General features: G+C 38.6%; 1 protein-coding gene across 3 annotated transcripts in view; it reads right to left on the minus strand.

Moving 5' to 3' along the window:
- Nucleotides 1-27184, minus strand: part of LOC149029975 (SKP1-like protein 21) — a 36335-nt gene that overhangs the window by 3691 nt on the left and 5460 nt on the right. For all 3 annotated transcript variants that reach the window (XM_089142292.1, XM_089142293.1, XM_089142291.1), the window contains 6 exons: nucleotides 22557-22778; nucleotides 22072-22263; nucleotides 21859-21969; nucleotides 21602-21680; nucleotides 13128-13228; nucleotides 12861-13039 (listed from right to left, as the gene is read on the minus strand). In XM_089142292.1, coding sequence (XP_088998418.1) covers nucleotides 12861-13039; nucleotides 13128-13228; nucleotides 21602-21680; nucleotides 21859-21969; nucleotides 22072-22263; nucleotides 22557-22778 — 884 coding nt within the window. The remainder of the gene's footprint in view (nucleotides 1-12860; nucleotides 13040-13127; nucleotides 13229-21601; nucleotides 21681-21858; nucleotides 21970-22071; nucleotides 22264-22556; nucleotides 22779-27184) is intronic.

Raw genomic sequence — 27184 nt, forward strand, 5'->3', positions numbered from 1 at the left:
GAAAGGTAGAGATATTACTCAATATTTTGCAGATTTTAAAAGAGTGTATAAAGAACTAAATTCTATTCTACCTATCTCCTCTAATGTCAAAACGATGCAAAATCAAAGAGAGCAATTAGCTATTATGAGTTTCTTGGGAGGCCTTGGAAAGGAGTTTGAGGCGGTCAGAGCACAAATTCTTGGCAGTGATCATGTATCCACTTTAACTAACACCTTTTCGAGAGTTCTTCGAGTTGCAAGGGAGAGGACCAATAACTCTAGAGAAAATTCAGCTTTGGCAATAGTTTCCTGCAGCATTATGGAGGGCAGACACCTGACTAACAGAGTACAAGACAAACTCGAGGAAATAATACTGGAAAAAATTCAGGTTCATACAATTCTACTGACAATAGTAGGGCAAGTTATGACTAGTCATCATTGTGGTCGTCTAGGACATATTCAACGATATTGTTGGAAGCTTCACAGGAAGCCTCCACACATTGCTAATGCAGCCACCACCTAAGAACTAGCCTCTACAACCACTGAAGTTCAACCTAAGGGTAAGATTGTAAAGTTGCCGACGAAGATTATATTCGTTTCACTCAATTCCAGGCCACTCAACCACAATCTGTCATTGCCACCCTCGTTCAGACAGGTAATGTTACCACTTGCCTTTCAACTACATCTCGCCCATGGATCATTGACTCAGTAGCTTCTGATCACATGTCGGGGCTACAGGTATATTTTCTTCTTTTGTTCCATCGTCCTCTTTGGTTACACTTACTGATGGCTCTCATACCAATGTTAAAGGAATGGGTACGGTTCAAGTCACTCTATCCATTATCCTACCGTCAGTTCTTTACATACCTAATTTGCCTCTTAGCCTATTATCTGTTCATGAATTTACTTCCACTAATAACTATTTTGTGACATTCTTTCCTAGATAATGTTTATTTCAGGATCTTACGACGATGAAGACGATTGGTAGAGGCTGTATGTTAGGGGGGTTGTATCTATTCAAGGAGATATCCTCTGTTGATTGTCCTAGTATTTCCATCCCTCATCAAATACACTGCCAATTGGGGCATCCCTCTTTGGAAAACTTAAAATTAGTAGATAAAAGTTTTCATTCTCTTTCAAAATTGGACAATGAGTCTTATCAAGTTGGAAAACTTCATCGTGTGAGTTTTCCCCCTCGTATAAATAAAAGATCAAACCAACCTTTTTCTTTAGTTCATTATGATGTGTGGGGACCTTGTCCTGTCACTTATGTTTCTGGTTACATATACTTTGTTATATTTGTGGATGATTTTTCAAGAGTCAGTTGGCTTTATCTAATGAAAAATCGTTCAGAACTATTTGACATATTTTACAATTTTGTTATTGAAATTCATACGCAATTTAGTGTCTATTTGTACTTTACATAGTGATAATGCTAAAGAATATTTCTCTAATTCCTTTTGTAAATTTATGGCTTCTAATGGAATTCTTCACCAATCCTCCTGTCTTGATACTCAACAAAATGGGGTTGCAAAAAGAAAAAAATAGACACTTATTGAAGGTCGCCAATTCTCTCTTATTTGAGATGAAGGTTCCTAAAACCTTTTGGGCTGAATTAGTTTCACCTGCCCTTATTAACAGGATACCTTCATCTATATTATAAGGTGGCATTCTTCATTCTTTGTTATTTTCTTCATCTCCCTTGTTTGCTTTGCCCCCCCCCCTCCTACGTGTATAGTGTATGTTACATTCGTAACCATCGTCCTAGAATTTCTAAATTTGATCCTCGTGCACCTAAGTGTATGTTCGTTAGGTATTCTCGGACCCAAAAGGGATATCGTTGTTATTCTTTCGACTTACGAAAATATTTTATTATTGCAGATGTGTCATTTTTTGAGTCCACTCCTTTTTCTACTGAATCTATCAACTTAACTGGTCTAAATGATGATTTGTGTATTATTCAAAGTGTTTTTCCACAGGGCACAATTCCTTCACCTCCACCTCTGCCAGGCATCACCAAAGTATACATACGTCGTCCACGACCACCTGCTCCCCCCCTCTGCACCTGCGTATTCTACCTATGTGCCTGACTTCGTCTGCTGATCCTGAGGATGTTCCTACCACATCTGACCTGATACTCCCATTGCTCTTCGGAAAGGTACTCATTAGTGTTCAATATCCCATTTCTAACTTTATTTCATATTTTGCTTTATCAACTGGGTTTTCTACTGCTTTATCTACTATAGAGACATATCATGTTCCTAAGAATGTTCTTGATGCCTTGTCTAATCTTGGGTGGGCCATTGCAATACAAAAAGAATTACAAGCCTTAGAAGACAATTAGACACGGGATCCTGTGCCTTTACCGGCAGGGAAGACTACTATTAGTTGTCGGTGGATATTCACTACGAAAGTTAATCTTGATGGTTCTTTAGCTCGCTTGAAAACTTGTCTCATTGCAAAGGGCTATGCTCAAGTTTATGGAGTGGATTATGCAAGACACCTTTTCACTGTTGCCAAGCTTACATCCATACGCATTTTGATCTCTCTTGTTTCAGTTGGATGTGAAGAATGCATTCCTTCATGGAGATTTGCATGAGGAAGTGTATATGGAGCAACCACCGGGTTTGTTGCTCAGGGGGAGAAGGGAATGGTATGTCGCCTCCGCAAATCATTATATGGTCTCAAGCAATCACCTAGAGCATGGTTTGGACGATTCACTTCTGTTGTAAAAGAATTTGAGATGACATGCAGTGAAAATGATCACTTTGTATTCTTTAAAAACTCTGATGGAGGCAAAATCTTTCTCGTAGTTTATGTTGATGATATTGTCATTACAGAAGATGACACATCAGAAATTGATAGGTTAAAGACCTATTTACAAGAGAAATTTCAGCGAAGAAAACTACAGGGCTATGGCCAATATGACTATTTTACTCTCGACCACCAAGAGAGAATCTTCATACTTAGTCCATTGCTATGGGTTGTGGCACCAAAGACTTGGGAAAGTTAAAGTATTTTCTAGGAGTTGAAATCGCTCAATCAACAAAGGGCATCTTCTTGTCTCAACAGAAGCATGTACTAGATTTACTCTCTGACATTGAGTCAATTTTTGTCGCCCCCACGAACAACACATTGAGATGCAGTTATTCTAATTCTACGGTATCTTCAGAAAGCACTAGGGCGTGGATTTTTTTACACTAATCATATGGTCATAGGTATGTCGAAGAATTCTGTGATGCTGATTGGTTGATCTTCTATTGATAGAAGATCGACCATAGGCTATTGTACATTTGTTAGAAGAAATATTGTGTCATGGAAAAGTAAGAAACAAACTATGGTAGCAAGGTCAAGCGCAGAATCTAAGTATCGTGATATGGCACATGCCACATGCGAGATGGTATGGATAAAACAAGTACTTCAGGAATTTGGATTTGTTGATGACACGCCAATAAAGTTATAGCGCAATAATCAAGCTGATATTCATATAGCATCCAATCCAATCTTTCATGAGCATACCAAGCATATTGAAGTCGATTGTCACTTTATTCGTGAGAAGTTAAAACAAGGCATAACATTCTCCAAGCATGTGAGAACTGGAGAACAACTTGTAGATTTGTTCACCAAAGCTTTAGGGAGTGCAAGCGTTACCTACATTTGTAACAAGCTAGACATGAGTAATTTATAGGCACCAGCTTGTGGTGGAGTGTTAGGAAGGGTAATTTGGGAAATGAAAGATACATCGAGAGTTAGCAACCTGCGCTAACTCTCGATAGGAGAATGAGGCGGTAATTAGGTATTCCAGTCTAATCAAACTTGGGAGATCCTCTCCTATTCTGGTTCTATTTTGTTTTCTAGTGGAGTCATTTTGAGGAGTGCTCAAGAGTTCTAAGCCTCCACAAGTTCATCTTCTTCTCTCCTTCGTTCTTCACCTTATTCTTTCTCAAACTTTCACCAGAAACATCAACACACAAAGAAAACCTTGAACAAAATCATCTATATATTCTTAGGGAGTCGTCTATTTTCGGAATGTGCCATCCGGCAAAGATAACTGCTGAATTAGCTTCAGTCAATAACCTAACATGAAGCAGAGAATTGAGTGGCACAAACACAATCACCTCATTGGATCAACACCACAAACTTTGACCAATTGTCGCAGTGAAGTATGTCCAAAATGGTCAATTGAGCTTTGAAATTTTAATTTTGGCCCATAGGTGAATTTGATAGACATTAAACTTCTTGTTTTTGGGTTTATTGATTTTATAGGCATAATTCCCAAACCAATAAAGTAGAGGTTATGATGATACATGGAATTATTAATTTGTCTAAATATTTAAGTCGGTGTTTAGCTAGATTAGGATACTTAATAATTACATAGAATTCTATAATGATCTTATTTACCTTTTTTAATCTTTTAAAGTGATTAGTTCTTATTTGAGTCGAATTAGGAATTTTATAAGGTCCACATATATGTAATGCATCTCCCCATCAATTAGAAACGAGTTGATTACGTATATGACACTAATAGAGTTTTTGTGCAGTTTGGCAGTGCACACGAGAGTGCTGTCCCTTTCTTTGATTTCTTCTCCTCTTCTCAAGAGTTTCTTCTACTGTTCAAGCTGCTACTCAAGTATGTTGAATTATTCTCATCCCCATTTCTACTTCTAACCTTCTAATTTCCCCAACCCTAAATTTCATTCTCCACCCCCCCCCCCTTTTTCTTTCTATTTTCGTTTTCCTTCAACCTAGCCATTCAAACATATCTCCAAAACAAACAAACCATTAGAATCCATCCCATAGTCCACATCTGTCTCAGTATACATCAAAATACCATCCAAAATCCAAGTTCCTAAACCCCTTTCTTGTTTGTAGTCGCCAAAACCCAAATTTCTGACTTAGAACTACCACACCAAAATAACCATTAGTAATGTCCCAAGCTTTAGGGATCATCCCTTATTACCATTCCTGAGGTTTCCTCCAAGTTTCACTCTATTCCATTAACTTCTCATCCCATACTTCAAGAAACTACTCGTCCATATAGCTATCTCATTACTCTAATCTTTTCAAAGCTATCCAACCACCATAACCAATGTTTTTATGTATCCCAATAAAATTCCCAAAATCTTATAACCCTAAACCTTTACATTTTGAGTTAAGATCCTGGCTTGAACCTCCTCAATCTAGAGCTGCATCAAGTGGCATTGAAGTTGGATTAAGGGAAGATTCGTCACTCTTAACTATCTCATTCCTTTCTTTTTTCAATTTTAGGTAATAATAATCATTTCAGGTCACATCACTGACATTGAGCTACATAAGTTATACCGTGAACTAGCAGAGAACACAAAAAAAGAATGGGTAATTTTCATTTGGACCCCGAGGTTTGGTCCAAGTCATTTTTAATCCAAAGAAAATGACATTAGGTACAGATTTGTTCCTGTAGCTGCAGGTTTAGGGGCTCATGTCACTGGTTTGGCAGTATTTATGAACAAAGATCCTGGTCAGTTCCAGTTATGTTTGTCAAAGAGCATGCATGCCAGAAATTTGGTATTCTAGAAAGCTCTCATAGCTAGGTGAAGGTTTTTAAATGAAAGGAATTCAAGAAGAAAACAACACAATAGCTTGCTAATATTTATTGGGACCTTGGTTTGGAAGAGGACTACAATACATTGCATGCACTTACATTAAATATGTAATATTATTCATTTAGCTGTTTATGCATGATAGAATGACTATTTATTAGCTATATCTATTGTTTTTTGTTCAATAACCATTTCCATATGCATCTTGATAATTTTCATCCAATTTTGCACCCATCAATATGTATCTGAGATATGATACAATATGAAACAAAAAAATCTCTTAAAATCACCCAGCCAAAACATTACCGATACACAATACTTTAGACCTTGATTAGGAGTCCTTATTTGGGTCAAATTAGGAATTTTAGAAGGTCTATATATATGTATATAATGCATCCCCAATCAATTAGAGATGATTTAATGAAGAAATATAATATCATAACAATTATTGTGCTGTTTGGCAATGCATACAGGATTGACCCCTTCTTTGATTCCTTCTCCTCCTCTTCTCTTTTATTTCCCACGAGCTTCTTCTATCATTTGGGTTGCTATTCAAGTAAGTTGAATTATTCCCGTCCCCAATTCTTCTTCTAACCTTCTAAATTCCCCAAAATCCTAAATTTCTTCTTTTATTTTCCCCTTTCATTTTCATTTTCCTTAAACCCTAACCATTAAAACTTATCCCAAGCCAACCATTAGAATCCATTAGAAATTCATCCCATAGCCCATATATGTGATCCCCTTCACTCAATCAAGAGTATACATCCAAATACCATCCAAAATCCAAGGATCCAAACCCCCTTTTTGAATTACTGTACTCCCTGAAAAAACCAGGTTTCAACTTAGATCTACAACAAAATAACCATAAGAACGGTCCCAAACTTTAGGGATCATTCCGATTATACCATCACCTAAGTTTCCTCCATGTTTCACCCTATTCCAATAACTTTTCATCACATACCTCGAAAACCTACACATCCATATACATATCCCATTACTCTAAATCTATCCAAAACCATCCAATCATTACAACCTATGTTCTTACATATCCTGATATCCCGATTAAATTTCCCAAAATTTCATATCCTTAAACCCTCAGCTTTCAAGTAAAGATCCTTGAAAGTTGGCGCCAGTTGATTCTCTTAAATTTAGGGCTGCATCACCAATAGAGTCTAGACATTGAATTATATCAACTTCATCACTACTTACTAATAGCCTTTGTCAGACAAATCATAGGACAGTAAAGGAAAACAGTTTTATTTAGCAGGGTCTTGGGAGGGTTGGATCAGACACAGTACAAAATATTGGATTCCCTGGATCATCCTTAAAACTAGAACCAATGTCTTATAGCTGGCTGCCCAAGACAGGATAGTAGACCAAGGGAAAACAAAATTATGGAAACTCCAAATGAACAGCTTCAGATACTGCATATTGAATTTTGAATTTTTATAATAGAAACAAAATTTATTTTTGTCACTATGACCAGATATGCTCCTGTTGTGAACGTTAGGAAAGATCATCACATAGGTATTTCAAATAACTAAAGGACAGGACAACCAGACATGTTCAACTTTTCCATTGTCATCTGTGATGATCCAATGCCTCCCAAGAAGTTGAACAGAGCGATCAGAATTCACCCTCTTCAATATGAGCTCCGTTATCCTTTCCCCCTCCACCCCTCCCTGATCCTCCTCTCTCCTTGACCTTGGTCCTGAGTCCCAATATCTCCCCCTCTGTATTACTCCCCCCCCCCCCCCAAAAAAAAAAAAACCATGGGACTCCCTCTTCTCCTCCCCTGCTCTCGAACCCTCCGCTGCTGACTGCAACCTAACCTACAAGCCCCCTTTTCTTCTGACCCTATTGCCCCTGTTCATTGCCCCTCCTCTACCACTAACCCTGGTATCCACAGTTGGCAACCAGCAAATACTGGCCATGTCCTTCTTTCTTCACTCACCAAGCAATGGAAGTCCCAAGGCCTAACGGAATCCTTTATGTTAGACTGGAAATTAACCCCTCAAATTCACCTCTATGCCACAAATCCAAACCCCTAGAAAAGGCTTGCCTTGGTTTGTAGGAAAATCTCTCATATTTCGCAGACTTTGGGAGCCCTCGATGCCTCTTCGCAGGGTCAACTTCAGCACCCTTCCCCTGTGGATCAACTTCCCTAGTCTTCCTCGTGAATTTTGGAACCAAGATTGCTTGAGCCGCATTGGCTCTGAGGTCGGTAGACCCTTGTGCACTGTAACGAAAACCATCAACATGGAACCATTGTTTTCAAAGCGTTCACCTAGGCAGTAACATTTACCATTGCTTTGTTGACATGCAGTTTTTCAGCCACTTTTTGCCTGATTGTCACTTGTGCACCCTATTGCCGCCTAGATGCCAAAGCAATTGTCTTTTTAATATTTGTTACATAATAATATTTTTTCGTGATTTTTTTATATCATTTATTGGAAATATCCCTCCCCCCCCCTGAGAAAAAAACCCCCCCCCCCCCCTTTGGAACCCCCCCCCCCCCCCCCCACCAACCCAACCAACCCCCCCCCCCCCCCCCCCCCTCCCCCCCCCCCCAAATATTTCTACCCTACAAATACCCCCCCCCACCCCCCCCCCACCATAATTTTTTTTTTTTAAAAAAAAAACAAAAAAAACAATTTTATTCTACAAAGCTCTATACAAATTTAATATTTAGTCGATCGAAATAGGGAATCAATGAATCATTAAATGGATAATGATTTTGGAAATTGGAATAATGTGGTCTATTAATTTATCGTGTTTGGTAAAAAAGGGACATGTCACTCCCAAATCGAATTCGAAAATTATTATTTTATTTATAAAAAGTGGAGTCAAACAATTCGTAGGGTCTATGCACAAGGCACTTAATTGGCATCACACTATCATAGAGATAAGTAACAGTCTAAAACTACTACCTTCATTATCATACTTATAATTTGATATAGTTCATAGTCATGTTATGATGCTTGATGAGATGAACTTATGTTTGTGTTCTTTTTTGGATAGTCTTTCATATGATTCATGAATGCTTGTTTTTCTTGGATGAATGTGATTCTTGAATGTTTGTTTAGCTTATAGTAGAAATTTATCAGTTTAAAAGTAGTTGGAGTGAAAAAAATTGACACAACCGCTTTGGTCGCCTTATTGCCGCCTAGGCGCCGCTTTGTCACCGAATTGCCTAGGCGGAGCCCAACTGCTTTGGTTGCCTTGTCACCTTGACAACCATGCATGGAACGATTATCCTATGCCAAATTTGTGTTGAGGTCTCTGCCTCTAAAGCCCTCCTTCCCTTCATTACAATTGAAGATGATAATGGTCTCTGCTACGATCAAATTGTGGTTTATGACTAGGTTGATGAATGTGGTGGACAGCCTCTGGAGGTGGCCATGAGGCCTCTTTGTCAGGAATGGGTTGATGAATGTGGTGGACAGCAACTTCCTTTCTATGGTGGTGCTCTCTAGCTAAGTGATCTTCTACTCTTAGGGTAATTTTGTCAATCTTTTCTCACACATTCTCTGAAGGAAGCTTCTGAATTGGTGAAGATGACCTTTGGTCTATCTGAGAAGATTCAACATGGCCTGTGGAGTCACTTAGGGTGTTGTCCCCTATTGTCCTCTACTTGCAAAACCTCCTGGAATAGAAGGGGCTTAACTTCAAGCTAAACTGCTAGAGTGGATCCTTCAATTTCCTTTGGTGGAGCCAAACAATGGCTGCTTTCTTGATGGAGTCCTTCAGATTTTGGAACCACCAGCTGCTGCGTTTTGGTACAGGAATCTTAAAAATCTTTGGTCGAAACAATTAGAGGTTGTCATTGGGTGTTGGGTTCCTCCTAGATTGAACTGTGAACCTTTCTTTTTGTGGCTTCCTCTTGGAGATTCAAGGGGAGGAATACAAGGTTTTTCCATTTGTGTTTAAATTTACAAATATTTTCCCACCCATGACTTGTTACATCATTATCAAATAACTAGGGCCTACCCAAAATTACACCAGTGACATTCATGGGAAATATATAAGGAAGACTACCGAGTACCAAACATCTGAATTTTACCTCAAGAATCTCATCATTGAGAAGTCTTACTTGATATGAGTTGGGGTGTTCTTCCACTGGAAGCTTGGACCATCGAATAGAAATCTCAGACACCACATTAGTGTTGCACCTATTGTCAACAATAGCTCTGATTGTGATTTTCCCAACCTTCAGTCAAGCATGGAACAAACTGCTGCCCCTCCATCTTCAGCTTCAGACACAAGAATCTCGGAAAGCAAGTTCACTGATGGGCCATAGTCAAAAGTAACATTCGATACTAGGAATGTTTGCTAATTCTCCTATAGTCATGGTGATTGCTAACCCTAGAAGACTCAGATCCAAAAAGTGAAGATAGATCGATGACCCTTGGTTCAAGCGGGTTTCAATTAGACCCTTCTTGAGCCCCAAAAAGGGTTGGAAAATGACCAAAATACCCCTAGGGCATTCAGCCAGCTTTGGTTAGGCTTTTTGGTTCTGAGTTTTGGGCCCAATTATAGAGGGGTTCAAGCTCTCTCTCTCTCTCTCCCTCTCTAACTTTTGCCCCATCTCCCTCTGTAATCCTCTTTATAAGTCATATCCAATATCCTTGCAAATCAACTTAAGAAGGTGATGCCTTCTCTTGTTAGTACTAACTAATCCCCTTTTATTTCAGAGCGTAGTATAGCGGACAATATCCTTCTTTGTGCTGAGATTGTTCGAGGTTTTAACAGCCTCCCACTCTCTTGGTGCCTAAAGTAGACCTCCATAAAGCTTTTGATTCTCTCCGTGGGACTTCACCAATGAGGTCCACTTAGCAATGGGCTTCCCCCCTCTTTTGTTCACTAGATTGAGGCATGCATCTCCATCACCCACTTCTCTATTATTACCAACGGCTCCCTTATGCCCCTCCTGTGTTGGCATCTGAGAAAAGGCCATCTCCTCCCCCCTCCTATTCTCGCTCGCCTTAGAGGTCCTCTCCCACATTCTCCAATCCAAGACCGACCAACTCTTCATCTCTCCCATTCCTAAATGCAAGGCCATCAACCTCACCCATCTTGCTTTTGCGAATGATGTAATGATTTTCTCCAAAGCCTCCCACTCTTCGATTCCCTCGATCCTTGACATCCACTCCCTCTTTAAATCCGTCTCCAGCCTTCGGGTTAACCTGAGCAATACGCCCTCTTTCTCTTCGGTGTTTTGGACTGGATTCAAGCTTCCTCGCAGCAACTCATAGGCTTCACACTTGGGTCCTTCCCTATGGTCTATTTAGGCCTTCCCCTCATCCCTCGGAGGCCTCACCAAGCAGCAATGAGCCCCGATGCTGACTCACATCTGCAAAAAGCTCCGACTTTGGAAAGGAAAGCTTGCTTCTTTGCCACCAAAGCTATGTTCATCCACTCAATCCTCCAAGTCTCCTACCTATACTAGAGTAGCATCTTCCCCTATTCCCAAGTCACCATGGAAGCCCTCTTCTGTCAAAGAGGCGTCCCACTACCTTCACCCTATCCATTGTCCGGATATCTATCATCCTAAATATAAAGGTGGTCTAAGGATATGGCATATACCAAGATGACAATATTGCTAGCTTGATGAAACTCATTTGGAAGATCACCTGCCGGATGAAACTCATTTGGAAGATCGCCTCTAGACATTACTCCATTTGGGTTCACTGGGTTTACTCCTACCTTCTTAAATTAGACTCCATTTGGACCATCACTCACCCCCCCCCCAAACCCCTTCTGGGTTTGGAGGAAGCTTCTTCTCCTGAGACAGCTTGTTGTCTCCACTATTTCCACCCAGATCTCCTCCAACTCCTCTATCTCCTTTTGGTTGAACCATAGCATCCAATGGGCATATTGTATACCTCCTTGGTCCCTATATAGTGTATCAGCCCCAAATTCCCTAGTCCACTCCCTCTCCTCATTCATCACCGGTGGCATTTGGTCCCCTTTGCCTTATCCAAGTCTCACACAAGTTTGGACTTGCCTTCCCCCCATATAACCATACCATCTAGACCCCTCTCCCTCCAAATCCTTTACCACCTCTTCGGACTGGAAGCTCACCCATAATCCCTCCCCTTCTGTCCTGTGGGACCCTTGGTTTGGTCTAAAAGGCCACATCCCTTAACACTCACTCACCATTTGGAGAGTCCTCAACCAATGCCTCTTTACCCAACCATTCCTCATTAGCCACCATATCCCTGCTAACCCTAACTGCATTCTTTGTTGGAATGGTTCAGAGGGCCTCGACCACTTGTTCTTCACTTGTCCCTTTACTTACACCTTCTAGGAGAAAGCCTCTCCTCCATTGGCCCTGCTCTAGACATTCATTTGGCTTTGCCCCAGATTGGTCATGGATCCTGAGATCCTTTGCAGGCAATTCTATTTGCGACCATGTTGGTAAGCTAGTCTTCAATGCCACTGCCCATTGTTTGTGTTGGGAACATAACCTTAAGAGATGGCCTTCCAAATCTAGATCTCTAGAGTTCAATTGGAAAGCCATCTACTTTGATGTCTCTGCTAGGCTTCAGCTGGTTCCCCACCCCACTATTATAAACAACTCAAGGAACAATCGTCATTGTTACCAAAGGTTTGAGCTCTGTGCTCCAGCCTCCACCTTAAAGGTTTTCCCCCCACCCCCTTTTTCCTTTGGACATTCCTTTCCTCCCTTTGGGGCTCTTTAATGGTAGTTTTTGTTCATCAAAAAATAAAAATAAAGGATATAATGTATTAAATGTAGTTTAAATAACCACAATTTATGAACAGTATCAACAATAAATTGAAACAAATACAACACTGCTGCATCTCTACAGAAAATAGCTCACTTCCAAATATATTGCAACAATCAAAATCCAACTAAATTGCTAGAGTCCGGGATGGCACACAAATTTGCTTTTGTTTGCTAAAATAAACTAAAACAATGAGTCATTTAAAAAACCAATAAATCTTTTATCATTTTTATTTAAATAGAGTACGTTATAAGGAGACAAGGTGATAGAGGTGGGAGCGTGGACATTGCAGATTACATATCCTCAACTGCAAACATACATGAGGTGTTATCGTGTTGGACACGACTGACAAGGATATGTGATCTCTTAGAAGAGGGTCAATGCCTTTAGGTTCAAGGAAAAATCATTTTATGAATCACCCTTCTTTGTTGACCGTTTTACCTCTGAAATAAACAAAAATAAAGGAATCCTCACACCTCATCCTTGTGGAAAGTATGCTCTCCAGTTGAACTTGCCTATTAGCACATTCAAACGTAAAATATACACATCTTACCTATCAAGTTCTTCCTTCATTGCAGGGTCTAGTTCATCGTCCATATCACCATCATCAAACTCAACTTTTGGGGAAAATCCATCATCCGCAACATGACATTTAACCGATTTACTGGGACTGGCCACAGAAGCATTTCTTGACTGATCTTCTTTACGGCCAGAAAAGAGATCATCCATCTCCTAAAACAAGCGAAATAATCAGTGAGCAGACACTTTCAACTGTACATATGTGCTATGCTAAACAACTTTTCACCGTGAACGCACTGACCTTGCTGCTTTTGTTCACATTGTTTGATGAAGAATCTTTCGAATGGTCTTTCCTTCTTCGGTTTTTCTTCTTGTGCTTAGGAGCTCTAACTCCCTTGGAACCTGTGCAACAAGATTCCATTACCGCCATTGAGGCAAAACACCCAATATTTCCACAAAAGGTAATACAAAAATAGATGCAAATTTTCCAGCAATATCATTATGCAAGATTCATAAAATATTCTGGAAACAATCATAGCATTATAGAAGTACCAGCATGTCATTATCTAGCAATCATTAGATATTCATTTTACACTATGAATTTCAGCCACCAAAAACAATTCTCGTGGAACATGACTACAAACTCCATAATAGCACCTATCGTCCTACAGCGCAGTTCAGGACTTATCTCTGTGTACCACAGAAATAGTGAGATATCATGCAATCAAGATGTTTATTTGCCTTATTACTAACTTCAGTCACAGCAATGAAATAATATATTTTTAAAAAATCAATGGATATTTTTCTCCTTGTTGTCATCATTACCATTAAAAAATATGGGGGGCGGGGGGGAACAACTCAAATGCCTTTTAGTTGGAAAAGTGACAATCAAGTATTAATAATTTTCTATTCCGAGAATAAAAAGATGCAGACCCAATGATAAGCAGGACAATAAAAAAAATACCTATACCTCAAAGCAATTCAAAAAGGGAAGGTTCATAGTGAAAGGTATGTTAGTCCTATTCAACAATCAAACATTTTGCCCTAGTCTCTAAGCAAATGACATAGGAGAGCATATAAATGAGGTGCATCGGATCAGTTTTATATATGATACATCGAAGGGCAACTGATGAAGAATTGGGACATTAATCGAGCTTCAAACTGGCTCCATAACTGACCCATGTTATGGTATTACTTGGCTCCAATTTCCCAGCCATATTCTACCAAGGGTAGATATCGATTTTGCCATGACTGGAATGAAGACCATTTCCAGAAAAATCAGCAATATTTTGGAGTTCAATTGTAATTAAGTCTGCTCCAAGGAGTTCAATTGTAATTAAGTCTGCTCAAGGAATTTAATTGCAATCAAGTCCGCTGATTTGCAGGGGGATATTTTACAGAAGTACTTACAGTTCAAGTGAGCCAAATGACAGCTGTTGGAGATGGAATTGAAGGGCAATTAGAGAACTAACTTGCCAAAGAGATATCGACCAGCTAGAATGCAAATCAAGATCAGATTCATTTTTTTCTTTTTATGTTATCAGTTACATGTAAAAAGTTTCCAGGAGTTCCACAGGGCCTAGGGTTACTTCTCCAAACCCAAGGACCGCTATTTCAAACTAGGGGTATATTGGTAAATTAAACCAATTTTGTGGTGTCCTAGGATTGGTGTCCAATTGAGTCCAGTTTGTTGCCTAGATCCTAGATCTTACTTTACTATTTGGATCATTCTTTAATTCTTTTGTGTTCTATTGCAAAGTCCTTGTCTAGGTGACATCCCAAGTTGTGTTGTGATCCCCTAGTTTGAGTCTACTTTTTATTAGGACCATAGTTGTCAAGGTGTCGCCTACGTGTCCAGGCGGTCTCAGCCATGACAAAGCGAGCATCGCTTTTTTTGAAACCAATAGCAGTCGCTTTGTCGCCCAAGGCGTCACCTAGGCATCCAGGCAGGTGCCTTGGTAGCCAAGGCGACCGCTTTATTGGTTTCTATTTTCTAAAATCTTTTTTATAAAAAAGATACCAAATCAATGGTATGGAGTATGATTGCATTTGATTCTAATCTAAAGGTTTTTATTTGTTAGTTTTACACATTGATTATAGGACTATGATACATGGAATCAAATCAAAGTAAAACAGGGTGTTATACACACACACACACAAAGCCCAAAACTTAAACACTCTTCCTCACAAGTTCACAAAACAGAACCCTAGCCTATATCGCTCTCGGTTTCTCGCAATAGTCTTCTTCCTCATGGAACTCCTTTGGTTGTTAAACTTTGAAGTTTGATTTGTAAATTTGATGTTATGTTTGAAGTTAATGACTATGTTCATTTTTCAATGTTATATACTGATTATATGAATAAACTTTTCATTAAGTTTGCAAAATGTTTCATACTTAAATGCTAGGAATTTTGTGTAACTTTTGATATTTGGATCAAATATTAAAGAATAAAAATAAAAATTCACACCAGAATGCCATGACTGCCTAAAAACTAACAGTAGAACGCTTTGGCCGCTTAGTTGTCGCATTATTGGCACTTTGTTGCCTTGGCACCTTGGACCTTCCATCACCTTGGTCGCTTTGTCACTTTAACAACCTTGGTTAGGACTCTATATCTACTCTTAGAATCCTAATTGGATCTCTCTAGAACAAATTATATCAGAGTCCTTGTTTATGTGAGAGGTTGTTAGTCAAGTCAGAATCCTAATAAGAATTACTAACTCAATTTCAAGTCAATTAGGGTCCTAGTCAGAGTCTTAGTACATTTCTTTTTGAGGTGATAATTAACGCATCCATTCTCTGTAACTGACAAGTTGAATGGAGTAGCAAAATTTCTGAGTTTAAAGGATAAGTCGTGGGCTTCCTTGGGAGGTTCGTGGCGGTATTAGAGTGAATAAAACAGCCATTTTCTTCAAGCTACAGCAACTTTCAGCAACCATTCGACAACTCCAGCAGCCTATCTCCAACCCCAAGTACAGCCCCTCCCCTTCCCTTTTCCAGTCCCTTTCCCCTTCTTCCCTAGCCCCTTACTCACTCGATCCCAACTCCAGCCCATCCCAAGAATCCTAACCCCACTAGGACTCTTCAAACTTAACCTCAATCAACTAGGATTGACCTAAACACATAACCATCACAGTCCCTATCCTAAGCCAATCGAAGTGCAAAACCGTATTCGTAGTACCCAATCATATAAACACTAACCTGAAACTACATTACAGCAACCGCTGAACCTTATTGACCCTCCGACTAAGCCCTAGAACCTTTAAAATTAGCTCAAAACCTAAGTCCTAGATCTGTACCTTCATTACATCAAGGTTCCTAACTTCAAAACCAGAATTTCTCTGATCCCATGCCTGGCCGAACCTTCAAGGCCATTGCCTTATCACCTTAGGCCATAATTCCTCCAAGAAATCTCATGTTACAAGCATATACAGCCTTAGAACACTGTTGGTTCCCTGAGACTCTCAGAGAGGATCCTAGAGCGAGAAAAATCTAGGGCAACATCCCTACAAGCTAAACCTAGAATTTGGTTCACATCACAGTTATGTAACTAGAGTCGGATTAGGTGTTACTTTCTTAATGCTATCGTAATTTCAATCACTTCTATTAAGTCTATTTGTTTGTAAGGGAGTGTTATGAGATGAAATGACAAGACAGATTCTTTGTGTGTGTGTGTGTGTAAGAGAGAGAGAGGGGGGGTCAATCCTACTCATCAATCATCTTTCTCTGCCCATCCTCTATTTTTCTTTCTTTTCAAGTGAATCCTGTATTGCCGTTCTATTCTGAAGAATACTGATTCATCAAAGACCGACTAACGGGAAGTATCCTGACAGAAATTCATCAGATTGAAGAAAGATTATTTTGCTGGAACTAATGATGATAGCATGCTCAAAAGAGATAGTGATTTGTCAAAGAAGTTTTCTAGCTAGGATCTGCCTAAGGTTAGGTCTTATGACTTGGCCTTCCATGAGAAACGAGGTCATTTCACATGAGGAGAACGATGGAAAGAGGGTCCTACATATCCTCCACCAGTGGGCTGGTGGCTCAGACAAACAACTCCGTTCAAAATGAAACACTGGTAGGAGCTCTAAAAACTTGATTTTCACTCCACTGCATAGAGCACTAAAGACCCAAGAATCAGTCCAGGATGAGCAAAGGACTGGGCCTGGAACTCCATTTCAAGCTAAAGAAATCAAATCCTGTAAAAATCTGGATCATGTGTAGGTCAAGAAGCACAATAAAAGATCGCTTGGACATCCATAGAAAGGCATAACAAGAAGAGCTTACAGATTAAATAAAGGAATTTAAGCAATTATCAATGTAGCCATGGTTCTTTACTTCTTGTTCAAAATATAACACAATATCGTATAAGCCTCTACTCTTTCTAAAGGAGATAACAGAGCAACTTGAGCATTCAAAGGAAAACCAAGGTATTACTCACAACATATAATTTGGATGCACATAATTTACATTTACCTATGCACGATGATTGTTCTACTCTGACCAGCCACAAAACGCATTGAGATCAGAAAGTGCATATTCATTGAATTCTGGGAGCCTCTTAGCTCCCCTGCAACACTGTAGAGGCTTTTGGCTAATTCCCTTTTATTTTTCAGTTGCAAAAGACAGGACATCAATGCATTCAATTGCTAACCTTTCATGTAATCTTAATTTGCTTTCTTTGCAAGCCTGCCAGTTGATCCACACACCACAAGAAATTACCCTAGTTGAATCTGTGGTTTGTCGCCATTCAAATAAAACAAGGGAGCCTAAGAGCCTAAAATTAAGGACTGAGACATGCCCCAAACCAATGTAACACAAATAAGGATCTCAATAAAGGTGGTGGGCGAGCACAATTTACACTGAACCAGAGTTCGGGCTAAACTTAAGATGGAATAATGGCTGATGGCAAGACAAAAAAAAATGGTCAAAAAACTAATCCATGTGTGAGATTCTAAGGATAGATATCCATAGATGAGGAAAGATTAGATTAATGTATAATTGCTGAATAGCTGAACTTTACAGATTTATAATTTCAGACTTAAATTCCTAAGCTAGGGTTTCTAGAATTAGGTTTCCTAAATTTCCAGGATTCCCAAGGGTTGGCTAGGGTTAGGATAGGGAGTCGAAGGTAGAGGGGGAAGGATAGGTAATCCCAAAAGGATTTAAGGTTCGGGTAGGTGGTTGTGGAGAAGTAGAAGAAATAGGGTTTTGGGGTAGGGGATGAGGTGCCACCAGAAGAAAGAGGAAAAAAGGGGGGGGCTTTCTAGGGCTGAGCAAGGAAGGAAGAGGGGATTAGGGTAAGGACAGGGGGTTGGGATGGAGTTGTTGAAGGTAGCAGCCGTCATTGACGATCACTGAAACAGAAGGTCTTCAATGGCTGCCACAACTTAGTAGAGGAAAGGAGAAAGCTGGAATTGCAGAAACTTCAAAATATCAAGGCCATGGGCTTCCACCTAGGAACCGACGACTCTCAAGTTGTCCTTCAATTGTACTCTTTATTCAACAATCATCAACTAATTTATCTATGCCGGTGGCTCTATCTATAGACTTACAAATGAAGAAAATCCTACTCGGACTCAACAAATAGAGAAGAGTACTTGGACTAAACAAGGAATTCTATTTGGATTGTGTTAGAAAACAAGCTTTACAATCAAAATAGCAGTTGAACTTGAACAAAGAAAAGAGAGAAGAAGAAGAAGAAAAGAGAGAAGAAGAAGAAGAGAAGAGAGATGAAAAACCAGTAGAAAAGACATGTGATTCTTAGCTAAAGAGTCTAGAATCACAGAGCACTTTCATTTATAGCTTCTAAAGAATCTAATACAAATTGAGAGACAAGTAATTGTCCTCTAGAAGAAGGAAACAAAATATTACAGCTTTAGTAACTTCCTAACTCCTAAATAGAAAGTTCTGAAAATAGAAACTACCACCAAAATAGAAACTATGCTTTCTAAAAAACTCCCAAAACTTATGTAGCAAGATTCCCACATTAGAAATAGAAAATATAATCAAAACAACAGCAAAATACTGTTCACGTGAACAGTAAAAGCTGTTTTTACTGTTCACGTGAACAGTAACGTGGACAGTAAAATTCCAAATTTACGTATACTTCAACAGATTGGAATTCCTTGTCACACTAACTCAACTCAAAACAGCTAGAAGTAGAACTCCAATTAAGAACTCCTAACAAATAAAGACTTGCAAAATTAAATTCCTACTTTAAGAAGGAATTCACTTGAAAATAGGATTCCAACTAGGACTCCTAAACAAATTGGGACTCTAACCGAAACTCAACTCAAAAACAAAATGTAGATCTTGACTCCTAAAAATATGCTGGAATTTTCTGGGCCATTTAGGACTCCAAAGGGGGCGAGGAAATGTCCCTTTTGCCCCTCATAGCATTTGACTACCCTTTAGATTTGGGCCACCTTTCTGCCTTGCCCTATGGGACCAACCTGAATAGATCATAGGGTTCAGAATAGGATTTGGGAATTTGGTGCAGTAAGGAATTAGGGCTTAGAGTAGGGTTTAGTTAGTCTGATAGGGTTGAAATTGGGATGGCAGGTCACTAGGATTGGATGGATGAGGTTCCTGAAGTTAGGAACAGATCTAATGGTTAGGTTGGCATAGATCAAACCTTGAATTTTGGGTCTATAAAAATCCAAAAAATTCAAGAAAAATAAAAAAGTGGGCGACATGAGAGAGGAATGGATTAAGTGTTGACTCGTTACTAACCCATAACGCAAGCCTTATAATGGGGTGTGATGGAGATGGAAAGAAATGGAGGTAAGCTACAAGCACTGCCACGGAGAATCCTTCAAATAGAAACCCAAAGTTGCTTACTCAATCACATGGAGGTCCCTTACCACTGATAAGAAACTCTACTAATCTTGCTCTTAGGCAACAACATACTCTTTTTAAATTATATTTCCAATCTGTCATTTGTTACAAGCATGGAACGAAGTTCAGTTAAAATTCTGGTCTTTGGGAAAAACGAGACGTAACCTAGGTGGAATCGAAAAAATACCAGGTTTCAACCAAAATGGCCAAAATTTCCACCAAAACAGTCGAAACCTGCGAGATTTCGCAGGTTTCTCGACAACTTCTGCCAAGTTTCGGCTTTTAGTTCTGACCCAAACCATTTTTAGGCTGGATTTTGTGATTTCACCCTAAATCAGTAAGTCATTTGTCAAAACTTGGGGAAAATGCAGGAAATTTATCAAGACTTTAGGGAAAATGCTGGACATTAACTAAACTCGGGGGAAACCACCATATCTCAGTTTTTTGGCTGGTCAAAACTGGCCTCGAAACTGAGGATCCTCTGTTACAGACATAGAGTATCTATTTATAGCCTTGACAATGACTCCAAATGGTATTCGACATCCAATTAGTTTTCCAATAGGACTCCTACCTCGAATCTTAAAAAACTCCTTATCTCATCCTAGACTGACTTAGAGACTCTTAAAACTAACATAAAACATAAGGAAAAGACTATTCAGCTCTTATAACTTCAGTTAGGCAGAAGTTACATAATTAAACCAATTAAACTAAAATAAAAACCTATTTTCGTACTGGGCCTCAACCTGAACTTATGGGCCCATAGCATCCGCCCATGACCACATACACCTGCTGAACAAAGGCCCAACACCCATATCTATCAACCCTAAGTTGATCTCAAAGGGAAGATGGTCAATTTGTGCCAGACTTGCATCATACGAAAGTGAAAAAAATATGTTTAGTAGTTGGCAACAGATAGGATACAGATAGGATACTAAATATGGCACATGAATTATCAACATACAAATCCCCCCTCCTTCCCCCGACCAAAAAAGGGAAAGTTTTGACTTACAACTGATTTTCTAGTAGTTAACTATGTCACAAGGCGAACTCATACTTCAACCCAAATTCAAATTCAAACTCTTTATAAAAGTAAAAGCACAGCCAAGCTAGGGGATATTAAAAAATAATAATAAATAAATAAATAAATAAAAATAAGACTAATTATTCTGTTATTGACTCTAATGAAATGACCAGATAAACTAAAAGTGATTCAGGGTGTGTTTGTATGTCGATAAAAGAAAAGAAAAAATGTACAAGTCTTATACTAAATCTTGGATCTTTTTTCTGGGTGTTTGAACATCAAGTGATAGGAAGAAGATTCCTAATTTAAATCTTACGATCATATTGGAATTGATAAATTTTCTATTTCTATTCCCCAAAACAGAATACCTTGCCAATAAATAGAGACAAAACTGATGTAGCCGTGTCTTTTTCAATACTGTCTTATCTCAGGTAATGTCTCAATCATAAGTTCATAACTCTTGCCTACTCTAACCCAATGATGGTTCTAACACTACCTACCCCCACCCCCAAAAGAAAAGAGAGGGAAAAAATACCAAATAAACCTAATCACAGTCGAACCACAAGATAAACCTATTTTAATGTTCTTTTCCTGTTGACCAAGCAACAAAAAATCATTTTTTCCTGCTCTTTTCGCTTCTTTCCTCTTATAGATATACAAGGACAGCCTTGGTTCAGTATTTAGGTACAAATTACAAGCCTGAAAAAGGAGTTGGCCCCTGTGGAGTAAGGAGGTTGACACACACAATGAGCTCTTGCTGTTTTTCAAGCAGCGGAATCCTAGAAACAAATAATGACCCAGTAAATGAATAGGAGGGTCCAAATCAAGTTCCAAAGCACTAAAACACATAATATTCACATTCCAATTAGTCAAGAAGTAACGCAAGGGAGAAGATCCTTTTTCTCATGAGTACCTCTATCCCCTCCATTGATGAATGACAAGAGATCATCAACAGAGCGTTCATCCACACGCTCCTCTTCCACTTCAGCATTCTGCAATAGATGCTCAACTATTATTTTTAATGGGACTAATGGAAAGGGGGGAAAAAGTGCAGCATTTGGGTTTTGCTTCTTTAGATTACCAACAAACAGATCCAAAGTTTGAGGTATCACAAAATAAGAAATGCTTCAAGATTGAAGATAGTTTTTGAAACAAAGATGAGCTAATCACCTTCATTTTCTCCTTCTCTTTAAGTTCTTTCCTCTTTCTGGCATAAAGCCTATTCAGTAGCCGAATCCGTGGGTCATCTGCTGTGTTTCTCAAAGGCTCCAGCTTCTCCTCCTGATATCAATTAAATATACATTTAAAATAACTAAAAATAAAACATGCTAGAGACATGAGAATACATTGATTACATGTCAACACCTTCAAACAACAACTGACCTCAGTAAGATCATCAGGCAAATGAAATGTCTCACGTATCTCCTCAGGTGTTTTCCCTTCAATCATGCGTGCAAGAGCACGGCTGGTGAGATCAACCAAAGGCTTCAACTGGAGGCTGTCGGCAGCAGTTGTCAACTCACACAATCTTTTTGTGTCTATCCGAATGAACTTCTCATCAAAAGACTTCCTTTCCTGACCAAAACAATGACAAATGACTCAAAACACTGCTCGAGACATATTTATATATATATATATATCAACTAGACAACTGTTTGGTAACTTCAGTCCTGCAAACTGTGAACTACAACTATCCATCAAAACTATATAAAATTATAAGCAAAGATTGACTGCTCCAGCAAGTTTAGATAACTAAGTTTATGAATGATCTGATATAATTCCCAGTTGTCAGAAGAGATCAAGCTGGGAAGTACCACTGCAACAAATAAACTGATATTACATAGTCAGAGACTCAGAGCATGCCAAACCTTATTAGAACGACCTGGTACTTGATGGAACCGACAATAGTCAAGTATTAAACTCAAAATGGCTGCATTAACCTTCGGTAGTAAAATAGCATAATTCTTAGACGTTCCCATTCCAGTCTGAGCCATTTCTCGACATATCATAGGGCAAAACATGGCAACCTCTTGTTCTACTTCTTGTACTGAGCCATCAGAAGTTTGGAGCCAAATATAAGATTTCATGACCTAAGAACACATTAGAGCAAATATAGTTTCAGCAGAGTTGCTATTATCAGCAAAAATAGGAACCAAATAAATGAAACCAGTGAAAGCACAAAAATATTATAACAATTAACAACTATGGTGGCTGTGTGAAGAAGACACAGTTATTATGGGTTGCTATGGGCCCACCACCTAAATGGTTTAAAATTCAATTAACGGTCCTCTTTGGGAACGGTGTATAGTTTGTGTGATTACAATTTCATCAAGGGAAGGAAGAAAAAAAATAAGTGTCTGAGTCCCCCCATTAATAGGCTCACCCTTTTAAGTTTTTGAGTCTTTTTTTGAGGCTTCTATATAAAGTTATAAGGGGGGCAAAGCATCGGATACAAAATGAAAAGAACAGTTTTTTCTGAGTTGTGGTTCCATTGGGCAATGCATACAGGATGGAAATCCCAAATCCGATTTATTCTTTTTTATTACGTTTTCTTCTTCTTTTCTTCCTCCTAAGCCAATCATTTTCATCTTTCTTTCCTCCCCTTCTATCAATTTGATTTCTTCCTTAACAATGCAATTTCCTCCCTTCAACTCAGCTTTGATCAAACATTTGATTATTGGGCCTGCTGGCATCTGGGATCCTTAATCTAAATTTACTGATCGCAGCACTATAATAACCAAAACCCACACATCCTGAAACCGTAAACCTAATTTAGCCATGTTTACGCCCTAAAACTGATTCATTTTTAAAAACATAGTCTGGTAAGGCTCCTAGTTTATCTAGGGGTACGTTATTCTGGTATCTAAATTTAAGCAAGGCATCAACAAAAGCACAGTTCTTCCAAAGGACTGTTAAATAATAGATGGGAGGTAAGGTCTCAATCATAATTTAAAAAGTTTCTCCTTCAATCCACGATAGGAAAGAAACAAGCATTAAACATTTACTGCCTTCTACGGGAGAACTTGATCAATTGAGCTAATAAACTATCGACCTCGAGATGTCAGGCAGTTTTTTAGCACAGTCCAACCAATCCAACAAGCCTTGGCTGAACCCCCAACCAGAAACAAATAAATAGTGGTTGAAACAAGAAGTGAAGGCAACTCAAAACCAATTCAGGTTTCAGAGAATCAAATCACAGCATGGAGATCCACTGGAGATGAAATTCTATGGAGTGTGTCACCCTAGGATAGCAATCTAATCCCAAAAGCTCCAGGCCAAAAGCTCAATCTCGAAGGAAATTGATCAATGTATGTGGAGCCTGATAGGTTGTCCAAAACAGAGAATGATTCTGTTTCAAGAGGGCAGTCGCATTAAAGAAATAAAGCAGTAATAAGAGCTGAATCAATCAAGAGAATGGTCGGTTTCCCATGGACTGAAACTAGTGCTTCAGGAGGAGGCTCACACGAAGGCATGTACCAGCACACAGTGGTCCTCACTAGCATATGAAAATAAAAACTTCATTTCAGTTCTAAGCATTACTTGGATGCTAGTATTTAAATTTTAAAACAACTTACTTACCTAATCAGACAATTTTGGAGATAAAGCAAAAATCAAACATATCTCCTTCACCTCAGAATTTTAACCCAGGATGATGTAGAAACACAGCCTTGGACTGACCCAAACCAAACCGGATTTCTAGACCAAGATGCACTAAGTTCAGTTGCAGTCATGGGTCTAGTAGGATTTTAGGAAATATATTATTTGGGGAAATAATGTCTTTGTAAATTTTATTTGTTTTAAAAATCAAATTCTCAGGATATTTATTTCTAAAAACTTCTAGTTTCCTAGTCTGAATTAGTCACTTACTTGGGGAGTTAGTCTTAAATTAGAATTCTTGTAATCTTTTATATAAAGGATGTAATACCGCATTGCAGGCATAGATTGGAAAATTTTGAATTTATGTTCGTAATAGTCCGTGTGGCCGGTGAGCACTCTCTTCCCTATTCTTTATTTTCTTATGCGATTTCCCTCTTCCGATGCTTCTAATTACCCTTCTATGAAAGCCCACCATGCCAGAATATTCCCTGTCTGCATTAATTGGTTCCATTCCCCCATTGGTATTCTTCTCTACCCTCCTTTTCAGTTACTGTTCTACAACCAGCAGCAGTTCTCGGGGAAAAGGAAGAGTTCAGCAGAAGCAATAGCCGAAGAGAAGACAGAGCAGCGCAGCAGCCAAAAGGAAAAGAAAGGGGGGTGGAAAAGAAGTAGATAAAGCGAGAGATGTGTGACAAGAGTAAAAACATAAAAACATAAAACAGAGAAACAGAAGCAGAAAAGGAAGAGCAAGACAGCAGCAAAGAACAAACAAGGAAACAAATCGAGAGGAGAAAGTGAATGAGAGGAAAATTGAAAATTCAAGAAGAGGAGCGGAGCAGCGAGAGGCACAGTCCAGTATCTTTATATAAAAATAAATAAATAAATAAAACAGAATGAAAGAAAGAAAAAAAGAGAACTCCAAATGCAAAATGTGAGAGAGAAGAAAGCATACCCCAGTTGAGATCTTCGCCATCTCCTTGTCAAAATTAGACTCTAGTCGAGGCTTTCTACCCATCTGCGGCTTCCTTTTAGAAGAAGCCAACTCATCCTCCCTTTTTAACCTAATTCGATTCTGCCTACCAGCTGCTTTCCAAAACTACCCTCTCTTTTTAACCTAATCTGATTCCATCCTCCCTTTCTTTTCTTTTCTTTTTTTTTAACTCAAGTCTATATTTACAAGTTTAGCTCCACTCCCATGCATTACAGCTTTGTGTTTTATCTGAACCCATTTATTTACAAGTTTAGCATCCATTAATAGACTTACACTTATCTACAATTCTGTCATTACTTACATAGCTCCACTTATTTACAGACTTGTGATCCACCAATAGAGTTTCATTATTTACAGTTCCTTCATCCACACTTAAAATTCCTCCATTATTATCATTAACCCAACACATGGAAATTGATCTAGACGGTTCATCCCGTTTTATCAGTGAGGGGTTCTGTAAATTGCAAGAAGAGCTTTCTAAGTTGACAACAGGTCTTTGGGAGCTTGCTGATATTAACAACACTTTCAGTGACAGGATATCATGCATAATATAATCCTCTGAGATGAATTAGATATGGAAGAAATTGAGACCCTAGAAAGCAACGATCAAATTGAATTGCATGGTTCGATCGAAATTGAAATTGAAGAGTTGTTCGAAGCGCTCCAATCTTGGCCATGAGAAGATTCCCAACGAAGGGTCACCGTTCTCTAAACCAACTGACCCTTAGATGCGTTGAATCGTCGCCCCTATCAAAGTCACTATTTTTCGATGGCAATCATATGTACTCACTCATTTTACAGAACTCATGGGCGAGTTCTTCTCAACACCAGAGACTTGATGCAGAAACACAGCCCTGGGCAGGCTGAAACCTAACCAACTTTCTAGACCAAGAAGAACCAGGTTCAGTTGGAGTCATAGGTCTAGCAGGATTTTAGGAAATATATTATTTCGGGAAATATCTCTCTTTATTTTATTCATTTTAGAATCAGTTTCCTTATGAGATTTAGCAGTGTTTTTGCATGTGTCTGTAAATATATAAAATATAATATTATACTATATTATTATTATTACTATATAAAAGCATGAACTCAAAGAAGATAGCTACATTTTTACTACCTAAACTACCCTCAAATATTATTGTTAATTTTCCTATATACCCTTTGACTATTACACTTCTTAAACTTTACTGTACTTCTTTACCTTTTATCACTCTATTCATCTGTTCATTTCCCTAGATTTTACTTAGACAAATGGTTATTACAATAATTGCATTACTACACTTACTAAGAAATATTAAAATAACTACAACATCTTATTTGTATATTCAATAATCAAGGTACACCTAATGGCTAATATAAAACACCTCAATTGAAAAGATGGAATTCATCCAAGTTTTATCTGAAAAATATGCAACATAAAAGTGAATTATATATAACTCATGTAAGGCAGTTCATATATGAACAGAAGCAACAGACACCAATACGTGCATTTGTACATATAACCTTACTCACACGGCTAAGTTTCCACTTCCTAATAAACCCTCAGTCATATGACAATAAATGACTAAAATGATGCTTTTAATGTCAATAAATGTAAGTTTACAATTCTTAAATCAGATAATACATGATATTAATTGCATTTCCTCATTCCAACGTCTAAAATGATAATGACAATTGTGTCTCCCTCAAATCAAGGGTTAAAATTAAATTGTTTTGTAGTCTCAAAAAAAAAACCAATGGAATCCCTTCTCTTAAGCATTCTAATTATAAGCATATAATCTCATATATTCTTACCAAAAATTAATTGAAAAAAAAAAATCATTCCACACATACGTGTTAATTCTTACCTCAGAAAAAAAAAAAGAAAAATCCCTTACGCCCACTCTATACTCTCCCTTATAGGTGGGT

The sequence above is a fragment of the Hakea prostrata genome, chromosome 1 (assembly GCF_041222555.1).
Source record: "Hakea prostrata isolate BN-2017 chromosome 1, UWA_Hpros_2, whole genome shotgun sequence".
In the NCBI taxonomy this organism is placed as follows: Eukaryota; Viridiplantae; Streptophyta; class Magnoliopsida; order Proteales; family Proteaceae; genus Hakea; species Hakea prostrata.